Genomic DNA, 23,726 nt, shown 5'->3' on the forward strand with positions numbered 1-23,726 from the left:
TTTGACAGCAGTTAATTCTCTAAGGGTATGTCGTCCACCCTTCTGAATTTAAATGGTCTGTAAATAGCCATCATTCTATGTTGCTTAGGCTAGTTTTTTTTTTAGTTTTTTTTTTTTATAACTTGTGGTAGATCGTTTAATAAGCAGGTAATAACTGCTTTCTTCAGTTGAAAATGTTAGCAAGTTATTTACAAAATGTCAAGGGTGAATTAATTAACTGCATTAAAAAAGGTTCTATAAGTTAAGTAAGTTCTATAAGACACCATAAAGTCTGCAGTGGTAAATGTTAAAAAGTTGTTGATAAATGGACTCTGGTCCAGATGCTCTGCAGCCCTTTTCCATAAGGCCTATTTCAAGAAATTATATAATATTTTCTATTATTCTTCCAATAAAACAGATGAACTCTACTGCACACCACATCCATATAAAACTAGATCCTTTATTTGGTTATCCTTTTCTAACATGGATATTTGCCATAAATCATGTAGATTATGAGACAATCTCTGTAGTCATTGTGGATATCTTCCTTTGTGGGGGTTTTCTGAGCCATTTTGCAGGTCTCTGTTATTGTTTGGTGTCTCTTTGGGATTATTTTGTGTCTCTCTGTGGTTGTTTTTCATCCTTTGGTTGTTGCTTTAGCTATAGCCTACAGCCTTTAGCCACAGTTTATTGTTTTTATTCTGAAAAACGCAACCGGAAGTCAGAGTTTTAACCGACTAGCTCAACAGTGTCGAGCTGATCTGAAAGTCCAACAAAATAGGTCCAGGAAGCCCTCTTGAGAGCATATTGTTGGTATCCTGTCATGTAACCTTATGGACATTTATTTATTGCGTCGTTTCGTGTCCACCGGAGGCCCGCGGGCTGGGACAAATGTGGACGCCGACGAGAGAGGAGGGCTGTCTGTGTCTGTGTCAACATTGCCGGGGATGAAATGGTCGTGTTTTTTCTGAATTTCACTCTAACGGTTAGATCCAGGCAACATTAAACTTTCAAAATGAGGATCTTCGTGTCTCTTCTGAAAAACACTAACCCCAAAATCGAGTATTACTCCAGATTTTCTCCGTCCCCGCTTTCCATTAAGCAGTTTTTGGATTTTGGTAAGTAGCAGTGCAGGGCTGTCATCTTAAGAAATGAAAAGGAAGAGAAGCAGTGGCCTTGTTTTTGCTCTTAATTTAGTCATTTCATTCACTATTTCTGTGTATTTGATGTGTCACAGGCAAAGCTCCGGGATATTCATAGAATTGTTGAAGTGTACTTCAAGCTGCCATGAAACGTTATACTTTGTAACGATCAGATCTGACATTTCAATTTGGTGTTTACTTTTAGTAACCCACTCACAACTGCACAAACAGTGTCATGCAAGGAAATGACTTTGCATGACAGCTTTCTGTTGCAAGTTTGTTCACTTTGTGGAATACATGCAGGTATTTTCATTCAGACTGGAGCAACAGCACGTATGCAGTGGAGGGTGAACACAACTAATGTTACCCAGTTTTGTTTTTTTTATTGCTCAACAAGATTTTACTCATAGTTGTATTTAAGTTTTTAAGAGGCAAAATCAGACTGCGCATCATTGTAGTTCAATATGACACAAAATGAAAGTTACATGAAGGGTCTTGTTTTATATGTGAAGTATTTTTTACTCTGGATGTTGACTCCATAGCTGTACTAGACTCTGTCAAGAGACCTAAAATGCAAGATGACAGTTATTAATTGCGTGTTTGTAGCTGCACTCGAGGCTTTTCTTAATCCACTTCTGATTAACACAGTCATCTCAGTTGCGTAATTTGTTCTCACAGCTGTGGTTTGGATGTGAACTACAGAAAGCCTGCCCTGTGGCACTTGTTTGTATTCAGCGAGTAATTCCTCGGGAGTAGTTTGTGTCAAGAGAGCAGTAGGGCAAAAGATATTGGTGTGTTTCAAAAGGGAACAAATGAGACATCATGCAGGGATCAGCAGCATTGGCAGAGTGTGTGTGTCATTCTTGGGCTGAGTCACTCTTTGGTGGTTGCTCTACCCCATTTTATGATGTACAAGGCCTCCTTTTTGCAGTGCTGAATCATGGGAACCCTTTCATTTGAGCTGAGTAGATAGGACACATCCTTTTGCTCTGACAGATCATCAAGTTTCACCCTAAGATAATGAAATGGAATCATATTGTTTCCTGTTTGTTAGACTCTAAGGTCACTACAGGTCAACACAAATGTCTTCACAACAGGTTTCCTGTAACCAAAGATGCAAATGTTTCTTTGTGTTGTTTGACACTTAACTTTTGTTCCCTTTTTAATAACTGGATGAAACTGAAAGCAGTTTCTCCAACTGACTAATTCCTGGAATTACTGGTTTTCTTTACTGAAGTTTAATAGGATTCATATGTTTATATCCATGTAAGTACTCACATGTACGCATAAGATTCTGGATTATTGTGCACACTGTAAATTACATCACGGTTGAGTAATGGATGTAAAAAATGCAAAGTAGGCGTACACATGGTCATTTTGGAGAAAGACATCAAAGATAATACCGCCGTAATTTAGTTTTTCCTGTTTGGATCAAAGGACATAAATCCCCTTAACCTTTCTATGACTCCCCCTCTCTGCTGGGTAACAAGATTTATGATTTCCTTGTATACTTCAGGCTAATGTTGGTGGACAGACAGTAAATACATTTCTAGCCAGATAGCGGAGTTTAAGGTATCATATTAAAGGTTGGAAATTGAAACCCACTGCAGCCTTCAGCAGGATTTTAGCTGCTGGCTTGTACTCTTTACTTTCCCTACCGCTTGGGAAGGGAACTTGCCATATGAAAAGTTGTTTTGATTTGACAAATAATTGACATTGGATGAAAATGAAAAAAGGAAGCTTGTAATTTAAATTAACTCATTATGTTATCAGTTCTTGAAGGGTTTTACAAGCCCAAGAGGACATGTGGTTTTCTTACTGAAAGAGATACCTTTTGTTATCTTAGTTTTGACCTGGCAACAAGAAATGGTGAATTTTTTTTATCCATGAGCCACCAGTTGTAGTAAGAAAAGAGTCTAAATCCCAAATATATTTCTTGGCAGGAAAAGTTCATTCCCGCCAGTGAAAAAAACACCAGAAGCTCCAGATATTCCATTCACTTAAAATCATGCAGCTCAACAAATACCATTGATTTTTCTCTCAGGCACGAACAATGCGTGTGAGAAAACATCCTATATGTTCCTGCGTAAGGAACTGCCCGTGCGGCTCGCCAACACCATGAGAGAAGTCAACCTGTTACCTGATAACCTGCTCGGTCAGCCCTCCGTTAGACTGGTCCAAAAATGGTAAGACACTTCCTCCAGCAATACTCTTTATATAGCTGCCAGACAATAAGGTTTATTGTGGTATTAGTGTTAAGAAGGGTGTGTGAAAGTTGCCCTTTGTTTGCTTTATCAGGTACATGCAGAGTTTTGTGGAGCTGCTGGATTATGAGAATCGAAAGCCAGAGGACCCACACGCTCTGAATGAGTGAGTTAATATTGCCTTGTTTAATGATTCATAAATAAAAGCACAGTGTATGTAAGTGCAGCCTTGTGAAACACCCAGCTGTTGTATACTGGATTTACGTCTTTATGTCCAGAGTCCCTCCTCCACCGCAGCTAATCCCCTTAGTACACACAGATCTCTGCTGACGTTACAGGTAACGCTGTGTATTTATACTATAACAATGCCCGTGTGATAAACAGCCACACATGGCTGACAAACACGGGCAGGATTGTGAATAATAATAGTTTGTTTAGAGAACACATTTCCAAGAATTGTTCAATGAAAGAACAGTGATCTTAAGTTTGCTACTCATCCTGACTGAGTATTTTACTGGGATTTTGAAATAAGAAAAAAAAAAATTGAGCCAAACGAGGAATTATAGACACAATGCAGATATTTCTTAATTCAAGATCTTCTTATTAACAGACAACAACTGTACAGAATATATCCAACATATGAAAGAAATATTTTTCCTTACTTTTTACTTGCCTGATCCCAACAATAAATAAATAAATTCATAATAATAAATGAATAAGGGAATGGAAGAAAAAAGACAGAAGGAGAGAAGAATCAAAACAGCAGCAACATCAAATAATTAGATTAAATTAATAAATCAAAACAAAAAGTATATTATGAGTCAGATTTGTATATTTGCAGACAAGGTGACAGATTTTCAGAATCCCAAATCTTTTCTAATTGAATGTAAAGCATTACCTCCTTGATGAATTTGTCTTTCCTTCATTTTGAATTTGGCACTACTGTTTGGGAATAATAAGAATGACCTCACTGTCAGTCTAATCTAATCATCGATCTCTTCCTGTTCGATTCTCTATTTCTAGTTTCCTGGAGCTCTTGATTGAGATCCGTAACCGCCACAATGACGTGGTTCCCACCATGGCTCAGGGAGTCATCGAGTACAAGGAGAGGTTTGGCTTTGACCCCTTCATCAGCAGCAACATCCAATATTTCCTTGACCGCTTTTACACCAATCGCATCTCTTTCCGCATGCTCATCAACCAGCACAGTGAGTCGCCAAAACATATTTCTTTAATCTCACAAGCGAACTATATGTCTTAGCAGTTGATTGGCTTTTGTGAAGGGCCTGGTCTGTTGCAGCTGACGCTTATCTCCATGTATTTATGTTCAGCTCTCCTGTTTGGTAATGACACCAACCCTGCTCACCCGAAACACATAGGCAGTATAGATCCTAACTGCAGTGTGGCTGAAGTCGTCAGTGGTGAGTTAAAGAAGGTCATACTCAAAATCATCAATTTGTATCCTTATTTGTTTTTTTTTACTTTGCTGCAAATATTTGCGTAGTTTTTATGGGAAACAGAGTTATCAAGGTTTTATATCACACCAGCAGTTCACAGCAGTGGCACAAATCAAACAAAACCATGCACTTCTTTGCTGAGTGGTATGTTGACATAGTCATAGTTTTTCAGGAATTCCAGCAGCGTAAATCCAAAGCTGCACTCTCGGTGACCCAGTCAGGAGTAGTAGCTACATTAGTGATCTCTCATAGGAATCTAAATGTATACGATGAAGATTATTTGCCTTTTCTTGCTGTGACTCATGTTGTTTTGCCTCTTTTATCAGATGCCTATGACACAGCCAAGATGCTGTGTGAGAAGTACTACTTGGCTGCTCCTGAACTCAAGATTGAAGAGTTCAACAGTAATGAATTTTTTTTTTTTGCTTTTGTGCAGTAATCCATCCATCCATGTATTTAGCCGTTTCTCCCTGTAATCTGTTGCTCAGCTGTAACACAGTATTCTTTTGCCGAGTCTATTTAGAGCTTGTGGGTGCAGCCTGGGAGTCCAAATTTAGTCCCATAATGATTACAATGTCTACTTTCTCTTTGACTTCAAAAGAACAGGCTTTGTGTGTGTGTGTGTGTGTGTCATCGTCTCTCACACCCATGCATTTTTTTTACCTTCAGTGAAGGCCCCTAAAAAGCCCATCCAGGTGGTGTATGTGCCCTCTCATCTGTTCCACATGCTGTTTGAGCTCTTCAAGGTGAGCGGTGCGGCATCATCCTAACTAGTTCAGCGCTCTTTAAATGTAATTAAACTGTAATGTGACTATAATTCTATAAGGACTGGTGCCGGGCTGACTTAATTAACTCTGTGGGTGTTTGCAGAACTCAATGAGGGCCACTGTGGAGCTCCATGAGAACAGTAAAGAGGGATTGCCACCAGTAAAGGCAAAAGTCACTCTGGGTAAAGAGGATCTCTCCGTAAAGGTAAATCAGACACAAATACACACGCAGAGCATCCTTGTTGAAAAAAAAATGTTGTGGTGTTTAAATGTTGTATCTGCCTGGTTTTTCTCTTCTTCTATCCTACTTTCTTCCCTCAGATCAGTGACAGAGGAGGAGGAGTTCCTCTGAGGAAGATAGACCGTCTGTTTAACTACATGTATTCCACTGCCCCTACACCAAGCCTGGAGCCAGGAGCTGTCCCCCTGGTACACACACTCACATAAAAACAAACCAATATTGACCCCCTGGTGACCATTTCATACCTTTTTTAGCTCATACATTTGTTATATATGGTATGACATCTGGGAAATTAAAACCTATTTCTTTCCTTCCCTATCCAGGCCGGTTTTGGCTATGGTTTACCAATTTCTAGGCTCTATGCCCGATACTTCCAGGGGGATCTGAAACTCTACTCCATGGAGGGTGTTGGCACGGATGCTGTCATCTATCTGAAGGTAAAGAGAGCAAGTCAAGAAGTGCATGTTGTAATAACTTTTCTCTCTCCTAAAGACATGATACTCAGACTTTAAAGTTGCCAAAATTTCTGGAAATTTGCTTATTCAATTTTTCCAAGAGTTAGGTGAAAAGATCTATACCATTTTCATATCCCTCTGTTACGTATACTGCTCCGTTTTCTTAGCATAGCATAAAGATTGGATGCAGTAGGAAACAGCTAGTCTGGTTACGTCCAAAGTTAAAAAGCTAAACCGCTAAAGCTAAACCACTAAAGGTCACAAATTAACGTGTTTTATCGTATTTGTTTAATCTATAAACAGCCAGACATCATTAGACTACTTTTCGTAACCTTGCTAGCTTGTCCTATTGCTCTGTAAGGAAGCAGTCAGTAGAAAAACATTTTCACTTCTATTTAGTTTCAACAAAACAGGACTTATCTCTATCATTCAAATGTGATCAGTGCAATAATTTTAAAATGTAACTGTGATTATGAGAGAAACAAACTAAATTAAGACTTTGAAAGGTTCTATATAAGATATTCACTGCCACAAGACGTCAAACAAGACCACCAGCGTCTCGAACCAAAACAAATGCTTCTTATCTCGTATCTTCGGCCGTACCTCTGGCCAACAACAAAAAAAAAACAAAAACCAACCAACCATCCAACCACAAACATTAACCCACTATAGCATTGTCGTGTTATAGTGCACGGCAATGTATGTAACAATGTCATGTAACTTTAACATTGAAGAGAGGAAATACCTGTTCTGAGTGAAGTTGGAGCCCCTACGCAGTTCGTAGGGCTCTCCATTTTGGAAAAGCCATACCAGTAGTGGCTCTGGACCACAGTTAGCCTGGGAAAGAAATTCAGCCTTGTACTTATCCACTGGGACCGACCCGCATGAACAACAGACACAGAGAGGGCCAGTAAAGACACTGATGGAGCAAATAAAAATTTAAAAACTTCATGGATGTTTTGAAGGTCCACTGGCTGACCGGGATTTTAGCCGGTAGTCCCCATAGCCAGTCAACCTAGGCTCTGGTCTTATCTCTATCTTTGTCGGAGGCCTTTTTAGCAGAAGAACGTGGTTTGGAAGGTCACTTTCACCTGAATGTGCCTACTGCACTGTGCCATCGCACGTGTGTGTGGTCACTATGCTTTATAAACGTGAAGTGAGTCACAGGGAGTGACTCACATGCACAACACGCATGCGCGCCTGGAGCAGTTACCAAAAACAAGGAGCAAGGAGCAGAGAAGGTCGGATTGCAACACATACAGAGACGGTGTGACTTCTCTGCTCAGGGCGCCATTAAACCACTAGATCTTTGCATATAAAACAGTTGTTTGCTGCTGTAGTATTGTTTAAATTCTGGTGTTTATAATGTTTTACAAGCCATCCTCCTCCCAAAATAAGACGCACAAATAAAAACACATAACTTCTAGTGAATCTTAATTACTAATTAACAAATTTTTAGTTCATATTCTTTAATGTGTTTGTCTATCACACAGCAAAAAGGCTTTCACCAGCTCGGCTCTCAATGTCTGTCTGATAATGAATTAATGACAGCTGAACATAATAGTCATTTTCAATAATCAGTTCCTACTTAAGTGTATCCACCGTGAGGCTTTTTAAAAATAGAAATGTTGAAAACAATATATTTAATCTCCACGCCCACGAGTTCTCCATGACATTGTGAAAACACGGTGCAGCCAGTTGTTATTATGTTAGCAGATTAGCTTGCCAGTGATAGGGCTTGGCTACCCTCACTGGACTTGCCTTACAAGTTTAGTTTTCCCTTGAGAGACTACCGGCCAAGAAATGAGCCGACACTTTTCCTTTCCATTTAACTCTCAGTCAGAAAGAAAATAAGCATATTTCCAAAAATGTTATTCCTTTGAATCTGATACTGCCATGCCCAGGGACGATTAGCTTAGCTGAACATAAAGACTGAATGCAAGAAAACAGCTTGTCTGGCTCTGTTCAAAGATAAAAAGAGTATACCTACCAGCAACTCTAAAGCTCACTGCTTAACATGTTAGACCTGTTTTTGTTTAATCTGTACAAAAAAGGAGGTGTTAGTGTTGTCAGTGCCTTAGCCAAACTAATCGTCTCCTGGTTTTTAGCGGCAAGAAAGCAAATAGGTGTATTTCCCAGATGAGAAAGTTCCTTTAAAGATAAATGCTTGTGAGTTCTCATCGGTTCTTTTTGTTTGTGTTTTGTTCCTCCATTTAAAGGCCCTGTCCAGCGAGTCCTTCGAACGCCTGCCTGTCTTCAACAAGTCAGCGTGGCGGCATTACAAGACCAGCCCTGAGGCAGATGACTGGAGTAACCCCAGCAAAGAGCCACGTGATGCCAGCAAGTCCAAATACAAAGCCAACAGATAACTCTGCCTGGCCTGCTAGCCCAGCCCTCTGCTGGGAGTTGAAATGCCTGCACTCTGCCTAGAGCATGTGTGATGAAATGTTGCGCTTGGGTAAATGCTTGGTTTAGGATCAGACTGGCTTTTACATTCCAGTGGTTAAATCTTTGGAGAAGAAGGATGACCTTGACTTAAATCTGTACCCAAGGGCAATGACGTTCATCAGTGTAGCTTTTTATTGTTGTGGCATTACCACTGGCTCTCCCACAATGGAGTTTAAAATGAACTTCTTCCAAATTTTGGATCCCCCCCAAAAATTGGTTATTTAGGTGAATATTTCCAAATGTAGACTCCATTTCTCCTCTGTCTGACCATTACTTCAACCTGGATTCACTGCATCACTGTTATCTCTCCTGTTGTCTCCCGCATAGTCGGCTTTGCTGACTAGGCCGCTGTTTCCTGTGGCTGAATCAGCCATGCACGGCTGATTGAGTGTCTTTCTCGCCATCAGTGAAGGCTTGTATTCTGTTTCTCCCTCTCAAACACAAGCAGAGTCAGGGAGTTTGAGTTTCAGTGCAAATGGGAAAAGGAGGAGGTTTGATTTCCTTCCTTTAAGAGATACTTTTGACTCACCGTACAATTAGGCCAGTGTGTCATTGGCATAGTAAATACTTGTTTTGTTTGCAGTCTATTCAAGCCTGGGAAATGAAAGAGGATTACCTATACATGAGAGACAGTGATAGCTCTTTTACAGGAAGCATTGCATTGGAAGTACACCTTATTAAAGATCTAGAAGTCAGTATTTTTATTCTATGTCATTGACAGAAAGCCTTATATCTAAATACATATACAGTATATGATTTTAAAAAAAAAAACAAATCTGCCTTGAAGGCTTTACTGGAACTTAAAGTTCATTTATAAAGGGAGAATGTTAGAAAAAGAGGTGTTTTTTGTTTAACTTTTACTGCTTCACTTTCAACCGCCCATCCATAGAGTGTTAACCAGCAATACTGACCCTCATCAGACATCTGTGCTTGCAAGCCAGCTCTGCACCCTGATTTAACACCTTACTAAAGGACCAAAGGCGCATCTGTAGGATGTTTATGAAATGCCACCATGCCAGCTTTGTCTGTCAAGTAGCTTCAACCACACCAGCATGATGTATTGTATGAATCCTCAAAGAGAGGAATGGACTTAATGCATCTCACAAGGACTGTAAATGTGGGAAAACATTATGACATCCCCTTTGTGCACCTCATCCTGCAAACATGGTGAATACACAACATTGTCATCCTAACAGTGCTTCATGCAGTCAGCCTTGTGTGTCACTGGTAGTATTACTAATCCTCACGGTTTTCTGAATGAGCTTGAACAAAGCTTGTGTGTTTTGAAAATGTGCTTTTGTTTTATAATTATGAGTGAAATGACAGAATAAGAAGATACAGCTAAAAAATAGAAAAATAATTAATTTGTGACAGATTTTAATTTATTGTATCAGGAACAAAGACAGTTAATTGTTACTTTTAATCTTTGACATCGGAACAGAAATACTTTTTATAATGTTTTATCGCTTTTTCTCTGATTACTTTTAAAACTTCGTCATTTTTCATTATTTATATGCTAGGAAGTTAAGCAGCACTGAAATCTGAGTGTATGGGAAAGACAGCAGGGGAAAATGTGGTTAGACGAGCTGAGCTCCCAACCACTAAAGCATCTCTGGGTACTGAAACATTGCGTCATACCATCCAATTTCTGTCACACGAATCATGTTCAGGAACTCTATTAGTGCACTTTACTAACTGTAATATATTTTCCTTCAAATAACTCATACAATCTATTCAGACCTCTTATCAATATTTTTATGGAAGATATATTATGATCACATCCCAGGTTAAAACTTTATAATAGCAACATCACTTTTGGAGGTACTGAAAAAGACCAAACTTTTCCAACATGCACCAAAAATGGACCCATTTGTTAAAAGCAGATGATGGGGAATTACAATGATCTGAAGTGACATCCTTCTCTCATCTCCTTTAGCTCCATCTGATGTGAAAAGAAAGGAGTTTAGATGAAGAATTTTGAGAGACGCTTCCGTATGGAGAGTTTCCTCATCCTGTAGGTTCTTCGCTTTTCAGCCACACTGTAAGATTTCATCACTGCCAATGCCTTTGTGACCTGCCAGTCTCACTGAGTGATGCTCAGTGACAAACCTGCTATAAAGGAAGTGTTTTGTTATAGGCTTGAGACAACAGTCTTGTTCATTTAAAGGCCTCAGTTCAGTAAAATAGTCATAATCACATCTAACAGCTAGCGATCAATTCCTTGATTTAGAGGCCCAAAGATCTTCCACCTTCAGTAGTTGTCAACCTTTACTGTTAAAGAATGTCTCTGTACCTATGGTATTTTAGAAAACATTGTATATAACTATGAATAATGTCTATGCTGTATATGCAGCCAGCGTGAAGTGATGGCTCTGTTTTACTGTACCTCCAGCTTAAAACAATGTATTTGTATGCATGAACTCCTCACTGTGGAGGCAGTCATGCAAAGATATGCAAATAGTACAAAATCAACACACACCAAAAAGGTGATAGAACAGTCTTATAATGTGATTCAGCATGAAATCAACTTACAATACCTATTGTCAAACCTGACAATAAAGAAAATTGCTGTTGTGTGTAATCTGTCTCAAGTTTTTGTTTGTTTTTTTTAAAATTCTGTCATCTTAAAAATGAGCAAATACTGACTTTTAATTCCATTCAGTTATATTGTTTTGTTTTATTTACATATCAAGCTGTTGGAACATTAAAATTTAAAAAATAAAAAAAGACACATTCTCAAAGTTTGTACATATAGTGCAGATTAACATGTAGTGCGTACAGGACATTAAGTTCTCTACATTGCAGTAGGGTATTTGTATTGTTCGGGTGGAGGAGAGGTCTGCTCTGCCCTGATATGGATCACTGGTGAGCAGACCTGAGCAAAGGAGTTGTTACATACAGCAAAAGAAAACATTAGGGCTATGCTCCAGCTTTTGAGGACCTGACAGTTCACCTGGAGGGCCTCAATTATTGTATATTTCAAGTATCATCAGAATACTGGAGAAAGGCTGCATCTCCAAGTTTGCCAGGTTTTTTGACAGCTGACATCATATTGCAAAGAGCGAAAAAAAAAAAAAAAAAAAGTCTGCTAAACATTGATTGACACAACATGGAAAAACTGTCAAAAATACATGGCTTTTTAATGGTGAGAATTCATGTTTCTACTAATTGGTTACCATGATTCATGATAATTGTGAGACCTACTGAAATGAAATTTGTGTGTTTGTATAGCATGTGAGTACAAATTAGAGTGATTACAATTACGCTCTAGGTGTGGTCTCAGAGACTTGGTTTACATTCAAGAAGCTATTAAATGAAGTTTGTTTCTTCTGTTTCATCACAGTCAAGTTTTTGGGACTATCTAACAGGCATTTTACAGAGTAGGTGCAGTCCACTGGTCAATACTATAGTGTGGGAACAAGTAAATCAAGGGAATTAAAGACTGTGAATCACTCTTCCTATTTTACATGAATTTGGTTTTCTTTGCCAATCATTTATGCTGAAATGGTGCAAACTAGCATTGACTATGTGTTTTGAGTGCCAACAGGTTAGCAACCGCTACATCTCCGCTAGTCTAGGGGGTTCAGTGTCTTTTATTCAATCCTTAACTGTCAGTTCAACAAGCACAAAACTATGAATGAATCCAGTTCCCGTCAGTTCACATGACCTGTTGAACTGAATGTCAGACACAATGTTTATGTGGTCACAGTAGTTACAAAAAGTCTTGGCATCTTTCTAAGAAAATGCTAAACTAAACAGAACAGGACAAACAGTGAGGTGATATTATGAGCAGGCTGTTGGACAGTCTCTATTAGTGCTGGACAATCCAAAGCAAATCCTCTCGACAGATGCTGCAAAGGATTCTGGACCGTCTTACGATATGTGACACTGTGTACATAAATCCTCATCCCCTTCTTTCTTCATCTTCCTTCTGTCTGCTGGGTTGCCCAGACAACAGAGACAGTGATGGCTTCTTAGCTCTGGAGCTCAGAACTACATCTCCCATGACCACCATCTTCACTGCATGTCAGCAACGTCTTTGAGGATAACTGTTTCAGTATCCTGCCAGTGTTCGTAGGAGTATATCTGTGTGTGTGTGTGTGTGTGTGTTTGTGTGTGTGTGTGTGTGCGTGCGTGCGTGCGTGTGTGTGTGTGTGCAGTTCTCAGGCAGTGTACTGTGAGTGGAGTGTTTTGTGTGTGCATGGGAGTGTGTTCAACAGTCCATCTACTTCTCATCTTCATCGCCTTCACTCATGCTGCTTATAGATGCAGATGCTCCTTTGGGGGAGGTCGGGGGCGACGGCCGTGCATTGTGCCAGCGTGCAGGGGGAGACGGAGGTGAGGGAGAGCGCAGGGGGGACAGTTCGCGGGGAGGGCTGTTAGAGGGCGACCCTCTGGGAGACAGAGCGTAGGACAGCATACGACCACTGCGTTCCTGGAAAACCTGTTTCTATACAGAAATAGATGAGGAGGGAAACCGTGGATGTTAGTCAGGTCCACATATCAGAAACATGACCTTAACATTTTAGCCCCACAAGTGATTTAAAATGCCTCAATTTTGTGTGTATTTGTCACACACATAACATAACACTGACATTAAAGAAACATAGTAACAATGATAACAGTCTCCATAATGATGATGAGAGTGTTTGCCTTGTTAAAGAATTAGTTACCCAAGTTCCATCCGGTCCAAAAAGTTCTAAGAAATTGCCGATAAATTCCCTCGATTTCTCTTCCCACTTCTGAATGAGGTCGTGACTTTTCTCCTCCACGCGGTAAACAAAGTGTTTGCTCTTTTCCTCAACTGTGCGAACTTTCTCCTTCATACGATCCACTTGGTTCTGCAGCCGGTACTTCTTCTCCTGAGCGGATCAAAAGGGCAGGTGAGGAAAAGGGCATGAAAAACCTCCCACCCTTTTTATGCAACTGGTTCCACTTTGAGACATAATGTACTACATTTCGTGAGTCATTATATCTAACTGAAATAGAAGTGGTCCTCGTAGAAAAAAATTCCACATCCTGGCTGCATTACAAATTAAGTAGTTTACTATTTACTATGGCTGGGAACCTTTTTACATGTTTTTCACTGCATAATTCATGTTATGTTATGTAATATTTATATTTTTGTCATTATGTAATTGCATATACATTGACTTGAAACCATCATAGACAAGCAGATGCGTTGCAAATCCATAATCAGTCATACAGAAGTGAAAAGGCTCATCTAAAGCCTTAAAACAGTGTGTATAACAGCTGAATCAGTGTAATTGTTTAAAGGACAATTAAGGAAGTTAAAGAGGAATATTTCTCCAGCTTCCTTTTATAAAAACCACATTGTAATAAGGTTAGCGTATGAACCGAAAGACTTAGCCTGTATCCTGTATTTACGACACAGTAACTGCAGCAGTCAGCATTATAGCATTATGGTGACAGGCATAATTGATTATGCTCTCACATTGATGTAGCTGACGTTAAGTTCCTTGGCCGTGTAGCCGCGCTGGAGGTTGCGTCGGGCGTAGACGTCATAGTCTCTGACAATTCTGGTAATTATGTCTGATGTTGAGATTCCCTCTGTCCGTTGTGTAGGCACAAACATCCCTGGTTTACACACGAAAAAAACAAACACAATTTCAGTTTTTTCTGAAAGAAGAACTCCACAAAGTTGTTGTGGCCTCGCCTTTCTAGAGTATCACACACTGACCTGCCTCCTTGATGTGTTTATAAACATCCTCACTTCCTGCTGAGGAGTACGGGATATCATCATGAGCCACAAAATCGATCTGAGAAACAATCAAAGGAGACGTACTGTATGGCAGAAAACAAGGGTCGTAAATACACAGAGTTTGTAGCAAAGAGTTTCCTTTTAAGAACTTTTCATAAGGGACTGGCCCTGTTGCTGTGGATTACGTCATGTTTCTGAATTCATTTACTCGCTATGTATAGTGACTGGTTGACGGGTGACCTGTTTGTGTCAGTGAATGTGAAATAAAATATTCATCAAAAAATAGGAATGTTAAATGGAACTAAATTGGATTAGACTACATTAAATTAGATTTAAATTTTACATTTAAAATTAGATTAATCCTTAAAACAAATAATAAATAATAATATATATATAGATATATAATTTGTTTATCAAATCATATACATATATATATGATTTGATAAGATAGATAGAGTTCAATTAATTAAATTAAACTTCAATTAAAAATCAAATTGAATTATAATCTGAATTAAATTGATTTAAATTCAGTGACATCAAATTAGGAATCTGAATATGGCTCTTGGGTGCTTCATACACAGTTTAACAGCCAGATACTGTACAGAACCACACATATGCACCTTGTGTTTCTCCAGGAACTCGGGTGTGAGAGTCCAGGGTGCGTCTCTCAAAACTTCGTCGACATAGCGGCAGTGTCTCAGCGCCTCATATCGTTCATGCTCCGTCATGACTGTGAAACCCTTGTACTTATGGGTCAGCTCATCACTGCACACTGTTCCATACACATCCCAGGGAAACCCCACAGAACACATTTAGACACAGATAAACAAATCTGAATGGGTTATTTTTAACAGTGGCATATCATTTTGTGTGTGTGTGTGTGTGTTTGTATGTGTGTGTTTGTATGTGTGTGTGTATCAGTGGGTCTGTCTAACCTCCTACTATGAGGTAGGTGTTGGGGAAGAGGTTCTTGGCCTGCATGAGAGCACGAGCGTGTCCAGAGTGGAACAGGTCAAAGATGCCATCTGCATAGACTCTGACTGGCCGGTCCACTGAAAACACACAGCAGGACAACAACACAGTCACAGATCAGCAAAACTAACCGCTTTAGGCCCCTATTAATCCCCTGTTCCCTCTACTGTCTATGTAATGTGGACAGTTTTCTAGAATACAGAATAATACAGAATATTATTAAGAATACAACCTGTCCCCATCCTGTATATACTGTGTGGTATTCAGCTCATTTATTTCGGAATATGCATTATAAAATCACAAAACAGAACTACTAAAGGTCTTCAAACTAACTTAAACTATAGCTTAATTACCTTTGTATTATAGTTTTCATCATTAGTAATGACATCAGGAGATCTAGGAATTGCAAGAAGCTTTACTATACTATCAACCAAGATATTATCAATCCATATATGGCATGAAAAGATACCTTCCCAAAAAAAAGGAAATACTACTGTTTGACTTTAGATTTAGTAGCATTGGTAATAACTTTGTTATTATAAATAATGTCCTGGAAAAAAAGGTGGTAAACAAGAGTAGCAGTAGTAGTAGAATCCGACGCATTCGTGGTATTAAGTAGTAATAGATCTAGCAGGAGGAGTAGTAATAGTAGTGGGGGCAGCGATAGCCATAGTAGAAGCATCAGTAGTAGTTGTGGTGATAGCAAGGGGTGTAATTTCCTCTGGGGATGGGGGAGACATTGTCCTCTCACTGTCCAACCACGAGTGTTAAATATGCTCATCCGAGTGACCTTCGGTTGCTCACAGCATTTAAGCTTTACAAGCAGTAGAGAGCGATTTTCTGACTGTTTTGCCCTGGATTTAGCTTCTCGGGCAACATAGAAGATGCCCTGCCTCCTTGGTGTGAGGGGTGCTGGGGCTGTAGTCTCATGCAGCTTGGGTGGAAGACTGCAGACACTTCTTGAGGATAGATTTATAGAATCTAGCAAATGACACTATACTTTCTACTACTATATTAGTATGTAACGTATACTAATATATAACATATACTAATATAGTAGCAGAAAAGGTAGCAGTAATACTAGGAGATGCAGAAATGACAATAGCAAAATGTAATTAGAGAAAGGAAGGATTAATGTAAGTAATGTATTGGAGATAATTGTGAAAGCTAGGCGAGGAAAAAGAAAAAACCAAGAAAGAAGATGTCAACCTGGGGTGCCTCTGCGGGCCTGAGCGATGGTGAGTTTCTCATGAGGGGCGCGACAGTCACAACTGGTCTCCCTGGCAAAGATGGCAGGCTCTGTCAGAGTCTGCGACAAAGGGAATGAGAAGGAGACTGAGTTACAGACAGATAAAGTACAGCACATTTTTCTCATTTTGGAAGATGAATTAAAGATGTAGAGGAAAGTTTCTTAAAAGGTTTAACAACATCTAAAACACCTGCATAAGGAAATCCCTAAACAGAAACACAGCCGCCCATCCCTTAAGCGATATGCAATATGTCTCTCCTTTCCAGGCTCATTTCAGTTACAATAACCTCCATTAAGTTATTGACCACAGCCAACGCCTGCTCCATACTGGGACTATGGATTGAGAGACGGACAGAGCTGCACTGAGTGTTATTGATCACCCTGTGTGTGTATGTGTGTGTGTGTGTGAGCTGATACTTCTCTGTATGTTGTCTGTGTGTGTATTAAACATGTGACAGCAAGTAGGGCCGGAGCTATTGATCTGTTGTCTCTCAGGATTAAACTAAAATGCAAAGGGAAGAATAAAATAAGATGGAAGTGGTCAATGTGTAGGTGACCTCATGTGTTGAATTGAAGCAGGAGGAAAACAATTATGGTTCTCAGATAATTAAATGTAAATGAAGGACATAAAGGAAGAATTAAAGACAACAGGACACAGACAGACAGAGACAAGAAAGGACAAGTGAGATAAAGGGCACTACTTTTTAGTTCCTGTTAAAACAGCATCAAGGTTAAAGTGCTGCAGTGCGAGCCTGACTGAAAATTTGTCTTTGTGTGCCATCTGTTGACTGCAGGGAATACTTGCTGAATCTCATTCACACCAGCAAAATAGACTCCGAGTCAATACAGAGCAGAAAGAGGAGGATGAAAAAAAAAAATGTCTCTGAGGACATGACAGGCAATTGACGTCAAAATATCCTCCAGGAGCAACAACAAAACCACAGTGAGGCCTGACGACATGTTCCGTGAACACAGACAGGGATAGAGCAAGGAAATGGGAGGCACAAATGCAGGAAAGTGGCAAATATCAAATCAGTGGTTTTGAATAGCGCTGCAGGTTTGGAGAGTGAGATTTAACAAGTGAAATAAAGCTCCAACCCCGCGCTGAAGGGCAGACAAACATTTCTTACTGTACATAACTCCAAGTGGTATCTAACCACGCAGACAGGTCTGATTTTATTTGCAGAGGTTTTGAGATTTATATCTCCACCCCACTACCCTAGAGGTAAATTCATTTTGTTTGTAGTGCTCACTGTATTGAAAAAAGACATTAAAAAGTTCAACAGCAACATCTTCTCTCAGAAATACTGTCCCTATTAATCTGGGTATTACACAGACTTTACTGTCAACAGTTTTCAGGACTATTTCTTCATGAGAAGGTCACTTCAATACTGATTAAAAAGATGTAAAGTTATGATGGTTTTATTACAGGTTTTTATGCCACCATACATAATTGTGCTAAATCCTTTTGATGGAGAAAGTAACCTGCCACACTGAGGACAGTTGTTGTGTCACTGATCTCTAATAAACATCTGGTAGGTGCTATGCCTTTACTGCAGCTATTTTAACCCTCATGTTCTGTTGGTGCTTCTGGAGAGTTTTAAACTGCTCAAAGAAAACATTATTTCATCACCATGACAGTTCATGCCGTTTCCTAATTGAATTGCTTATGAATTCCTTATGATTTTGAACTGATAACATGTCGACTACAGAGCGTGACCCGAGCTGTAAAACAAGGTTAAATACAATGGATTTCCATCTGCTCTGATCTGTGATTGTTTCACGAGAGGTCTCCATGGAGTTTGACCTCACTGGGGATCTCACTGACCCCAAACACAAGTAACATCACTATGTAGGATAACATATAGTTCTGCACATTCGCATTAAAAACACACAAAGCACAGCCAAGCATAAAGATGCTCATGTTACAACAGCTGTAGTTGATGAAATGCCGTTTTGTTCTCACTTCATTATGTGAATCGCTGAAACGTGAGAGATGTGGGCAACAATTCAAGTGGATTGGATGTAATTGTCCCTCACAAGTAGCAGCATATATGTAAAGCAGCCAACACAAAGGCAAGTGAAGAGTTACAGCTACAAGAGGAGTTGAAGGCATTAAATTTGCCAAACATTGCCATACATATCAGACTCCTTTTATGTTGTCTGCATCCTATTTAATTCGACATTCTTTAATTGGCTTTGAATATCTTGTTAGTTAACATTTCAACATCCCAGTTTACAGTAAACAAGTATTAGAATTAAATTGGAGCCATCAGAGCTGCAACAAATCAGCAGCCACAACAAGAAGGTGCTGAGGGAGAGTCCTCACACCCATGAGTCCTTGGGCATGGTGAAATCATAGGGGGTAGCTTACAAACATTTAGCACAGAGCAGATGGTAAAGCTTAAACTAACTGACCAGGAGCACACGGGATGGCGAGAGCGCGCTCAGTAAAACCCACTCTGGCACAAGCAAAGAACATCTGGCATAAGGAGGATTAAAGCCAAAAAAAGAGAAACACGGGAGCACAGGGCACAAGGAAACAACAGCAGCAAAGACGAGACTGCCTCACAAGCCTAGAGAGAGGATTGAGTGAAAACAGAGAAGAGGTAAAAGCAAAGATGGAGAGCTTGGTGGAGACTAACGTGAATGCCAGGATGTGGAATCACACCAAAGAACAACAGAGCAGGGGTGAGTATCCAAACAGGAGGCTTTATGTCCTTACTGCTGCAAAGTCCCTTCAGCAGGACATCTATGCTGAGCTGTCCACTGTGTAAACCCCCCCCCCCCTCCTTTGGCAGAACACACACACACTGTCCACTCAGCATTCTGAGCATCTCCCACAGCCACATGCTATAGGGGACCTGTTTCGTAACAGGGGAGAAAGCAGGACCCTTTGTCTTCCTCTCTCTCCCCCTGTCACATACATTCTATACACTGCAAGACATCTATACACAGGAATACACACAAACACAAAGGCCCTACCGTCCGGGGATGGGGGCAGGTGTGCTCAAGCTCCTCCATTATTCCCAAAGACTCATGGGATGCGGCTGTGGTCCCTCAGTTATGTGACTCAGCATCAGTGAGACGATGCCTCTCTCCTCACCACTCCTGTCTCTTTCTCCTTCCTCTGCTCCCCCCGCCCACTCTTTGCTCTGCCTCTCGGTCTGCCCTCCCCTCTCCTCCTCTTCCCCCTCCTCCTCCTCTCTGATCCCCCGCTGCAGAGAAGAGGATGCAGCGAAGAGCTCTCACTCTGCAGCTATTTCTAGATACGACAAATGGATAGAAGTCAGCCTTCAATTTGATGTTGCTAATGCTGCAAATATTCAATTAAAAATGTCCAAGGTTCATTTGAGCCCAAAATAATCTGGGTTGTTGTTACAATAGATTTTGCTCCTCTCTATAGATAACTGAGTACTGACTCAACCTGTAGAGGGTTTGCAATTATGTCACAATTCTCCACATCTGCTGCCAATTTTACAGATGATTACTGGACAATGGTCTATGCAAAGAAAAAAAGAAGTACTAATAACAGGTTGTATATATATATATATATATATATATATGTATGTATGTATATATATGTAAATGTAGTCCCATATCTGTAGGCCAGAAATGATCCACAAAGCATTGGCCTATGATTTGTTTACTTGTGCATGGTTACTGTGGCGAGCCCGGAAAAAGTTTTGTGAGCTGTGAGTGAGTCGTTGTGTCGATAAACGATCTCTGCTTGTTTGCGGAGTCTCGGCAGAGCTGGTGAGCTCTCGCCATGGCGACGGAAAAAGAGGAGAGAGCTCCAAGAAAGGACCAATCCGAGAGCAGCTCCAGCAGTCCAGCAGCTTAGGCAGCGGGGATTGGTGGAGCAGTCCATAGCACCATCGGTAAAACATTGCACTGACAGAGTGTCACCAACTGACCGGGCAAATGGTTTTTGCTAAAATTTAATGTAAAATTGTTGGAGTGAATGGTAAATAGATTTGATTTCTCTTATAAGGTGCTTTATCAAAGAACTGAGAGGAAAAAATATCCAGAAGAGAAGACTTGAAGAGTTTAACTTAAAACTTCAGTGGTAACCTTAGTTACACTATCACAGCGGATGAATGCATTGTGTTGACATGTTCAGTAGCCTATCTCTTGTTGAATCGGTTTATATAGATAGAGAGATATAAGTTGGCTAAAGCTGTTGTTTGAGCTGTCACACCCAGTTTTGAGCAGACTCTCAGTAGACTGTCAGACTAGTGTAAAGATACAGAAAGTGTAGGGCAGGGTATTCAATAATTTGATGTAAGCAATACTTCAAACTACTCAGACTAATTTTCTAATTTTTACTACTATTAGCTACTTGGCAAACTTTCCGCTGTAGGATATAAGCAGGGCAGGGATGGGTGCTTACCTTCGGTGGTCCTCTTCTGCAACAAAGAGGCGCAACAGCTGCACAACAGGAATGCGCTCTGATGCGTCGCTGTTTCACCATGTTGTCCAAAAGCTGAACAATGTAAATATTGATCCGTTTTGTCGGTTGCTTTTCTGTCTGTTTCGCGGTTGAGTCAAGGGCAGGAGGCTATCAGGTTTTTTTTTTTTTTTCTTGCTCCAGCACAGCGGGCAAGTGCAGCAGAGCGACGACAGCCCCGTCTGTCCAGTCTGTCCAAAAGGACAGATCAGCTGCTCAGCACTGATGAGCTGCGACAACTGTGGGCCACGCTCCACACAGCAGACCGTACAGTAGAGCATACGGTCATTAGGCTGTACATTCACGTGGGCCTACTATCCGCCTATTGTACTGTAGTGGAAGACCCAACTCGCGCGATCTGCAACTCTTAGCCTCATTTTGAAATGTGAATAACGTCTCTTACAAAACAAAAAATATATTAAAAAAGAATGTAACATACAATAAATAAGGATAACATATAGCTCAACCGACACCAAAACAATGCACACCCTACAAAAATAACGACTTATCACAATATGTGCTGTTATGATCAACTTGGTGACATGGCCATAAAACCCACTATAGGCTACTGTAGGCCCATAGGGGCAGGTTTACATGAATTATCGCAGTGATCAATGGTATAAAAAGCCAAAATGAGGGGCTGAGGGGATGAAGGACAAAACATCCTTTGTGTTTTCATTGTTGGACGCACTGTAGTGTCTCTGTGGCCCCAATCTGGGACAGGAATCTATTGTACCCTCCATAGTCCCGCCTGGTCGCTATGGAAACGAACTTTATGGGGATACACAGGCATAGACATTGACTGAAAAAGACATTAATGACCTAATCCTATACTTTGAGAATCCTAATTTGAGGATCAGATTGTAATGTAATGTAATGCTGTGATTCCCTAGGAAATACAAAGGCTATACCATGAATTCAGCATTTGTGACCTCAGACAATACTGTCTTGTCCATATGAAAAAGAAAATAAAAATGGATGTATTTCAATTGGTTATTTCCGAGTTATGTAGCCTAATACAAGGAGTGAGGAGAAAAATGTACATTTACATACAATACGTACATCAAATATTCATAACATATATATATATATATATATGCTATATAATAACAATCGATATTGTAAGTTTTGTAGGTGGTAAAGAGAAGTGAATCGTGTTGTTTTTTATGGTATGATAGTATGAATAACTTACTCATAGCCCCTTAAAAAGTCATATGATAAGAGTTAACATGTCTCACGTGTTGTAGAAATACTGTATTTTAATGTATTGTGGATCCTGTTGGGTAAAAAAAAAAGACTGTACAACACTGCCACCATGCGGACTGAGCAAGCCGAGACAGCGATTCATTTTATTGGCTGACAGTTATGTGATGTCATTTCCTGCATATGACTTTCCCCGGGAAGGCAATTTGGCGCGGACTGTACTGTTGTTGTGCTGACGGACGCGGAGAGCAGCTGTCAGTCAGTAAACGTTAAAGACAAAAAGTAAACTCATGGCTCCGGTATCAAACCCAGACAAAGACATGGACGGTCCGGATGGCGGTGAGTTTTCTGTTTCACTTTACTTGCTAGCTGACTTCAGCTGGCTTGTAGAGGGAAAGCGAAGAAGTTAGCTAACACATTAGCTAGCTTTCACCGTCATACTAAACCTGGCAACAGGCTGTGGCCATTGGCACTGTGTGTTTCTATAACTTGGTCGACTTGCTAACAATTTACCTCGAGGTTCGTTGTCGATATGTCATAATGGAGGAGAACATATGGTAATGTTAGCTAACACCAGTGCGATGCTATGGTTGCCTGCCATCTTCTGTTTTGACTTCGTGACCTCTCAGACATCGTAGGCCCTGCATATATGAACCAATGCTCAAATTCATTACAAAAAACTTAAACAACCCCTAAGTAAGTATCACAAGCTTGCAAGAAGTGTGTCATGTTCATTGAGAAGCGGTTAAAAACAAACAATGCACTGCGCCTGCGCTCCTCAGAAGATTCCCTGCAAATGTGGCAGTGGAGTACTTGTTTGAATAAATGTTTGAAAATCAAACTGTTCTGTTCATACCTGCTGCGTCGTCATGTTGATGTGGAGCCTGTCTCTCCTCAGACGATGGAGGTGATGCCTGCGGTCTGGCGAGGTCTCGCTCCAGACGGGAGAAGAGGGAGAAGGTGGGAAGGAAGTCTGCACTGGAACAGCTCAAGAAAGCCAAGATGGGGGAGAAGGTCAAATATGAAGTAAGGAATCTGTGTTGTGCACGCATGTGTACGCGACAATCGATATCCCGCAATCTGTGTGTATTTAATTCAAAAATATGTGAAACCTTAGTGTTGCATCATCGTCTGACTTGTTTGGATCCTCTAACAAATTTTGTGCCTACTTCGATCAACTGTTCAGCCTGTCTTTCAACAAAGTTTTCTTGATTCCCACTGCTTCTGGATCAACATCATTGTAGTAATATTAAATAGTTACATGGGTAATATCTATTAAAATACTATCAAATTTCTCTCAAGAGCTGTTTTGAATGTGTTTTTGCAGAATTCAACAGTGGATTATTATCATTCTTAAAACATTTACACATGTTAAGATGTTCTGGTTCTCCATAAGAAGGAAAGTGTTACATTTTTTTAATAATGAAAATGAGTTCA

At 40.2% G+C, this 23,726-nt stretch overlaps 3 protein-coding genes across 4 annotated transcripts in view; 2 read left to right on the forward strand and 1 right to left on the reverse strand.

Annotated features, from left to right (window-relative positions):
• The first annotated feature begins 718 nt into the window (after positions 1–718).
• Positions 719–11,274, forward strand: pdk3 (pyruvate dehydrogenase kinase 3). 2 transcript variants are annotated; one of them, XM_022766242.1, is made up of 11 exons: positions 719–1,097; positions 3,166–3,307; positions 3,420–3,491; positions 4,349–4,533; positions 4,657–4,746; positions 5,109–5,186; positions 5,452–5,528; positions 5,653–5,754; positions 5,871–5,978; positions 6,114–6,227; positions 8,465–11,274. In XM_022766242.1, exons 1-11 carry the CDS (start codon positions 995–997, stop codon positions 8,612–8,614), a joined length of 1,221 nt encoding a protein of 406 aa, XP_022621963.1. In that variant the 5' UTR covers positions 719–994; the 3' UTR covers positions 8,615–11,274. The 2 variants fall into 2 exon arrangements, with proteins under 2 accessions (XP_022621963.1, XP_022621964.1); XM_022766243.1 differs by having other exon boundaries at positions 720–934.
• Positions 11,275–12,916: 1,642 nt separating this feature from the next.
• Positions 12,917–21,110, reverse strand: pcyt1b (phosphate cytidylyltransferase 1, choline, beta). Its single transcript, XM_022766244.1, has 8 exons — positions 21,030–21,110; positions 16,597–16,696; positions 15,351–15,467; positions 15,036–15,187; positions 14,395–14,473; positions 14,149–14,291; positions 13,367–13,555; positions 12,917–13,143 (listed from the first exon to the last, which is right to left on the reverse strand). The coding sequence occupies exons 1-8, from the start codon at positions 21,108–21,110 to the stop codon at positions 12,919–12,921; spliced, it is 1,086 nt and encodes a 361-aa protein (XP_022621965.1). The 3' UTR covers positions 12,917–12,918.
• A 1,396-nt stretch (positions 21,111–22,506) lies between these two features.
• Positions 22,507–23,726, forward strand: part of pola1 (DNA polymerase alpha 1, catalytic subunit) — a 54,627-nt gene continuing 53,407 nt past the window's right edge. Inside the window, exons 1-2 of the mRNA XM_022766271.1 lie at positions 22,507–22,628; positions 23,188–23,315. Coding sequence (XP_022621992.1) covers positions 22,580–22,628; positions 23,188–23,315 — 177 coding nt within the window. The 5' untranslated portion in view covers positions 22,507–22,579. The remainder of the gene's footprint in view (positions 22,629–23,187; positions 23,316–23,726) is intronic.

The sequence above is a fragment of the Seriola dumerili genome, unplaced genomic scaffold (genome assembly GCF_002260705.1).
Source record: "Seriola dumerili isolate Sdu_G_001 unplaced genomic scaffold, Sdu_1.0 BDQW01000822.1, whole genome shotgun sequence".
Classification (NCBI taxonomy): Eukaryota; Metazoa; Chordata; class Actinopteri; order Carangiformes; family Carangidae; genus Seriola; species Seriola dumerili.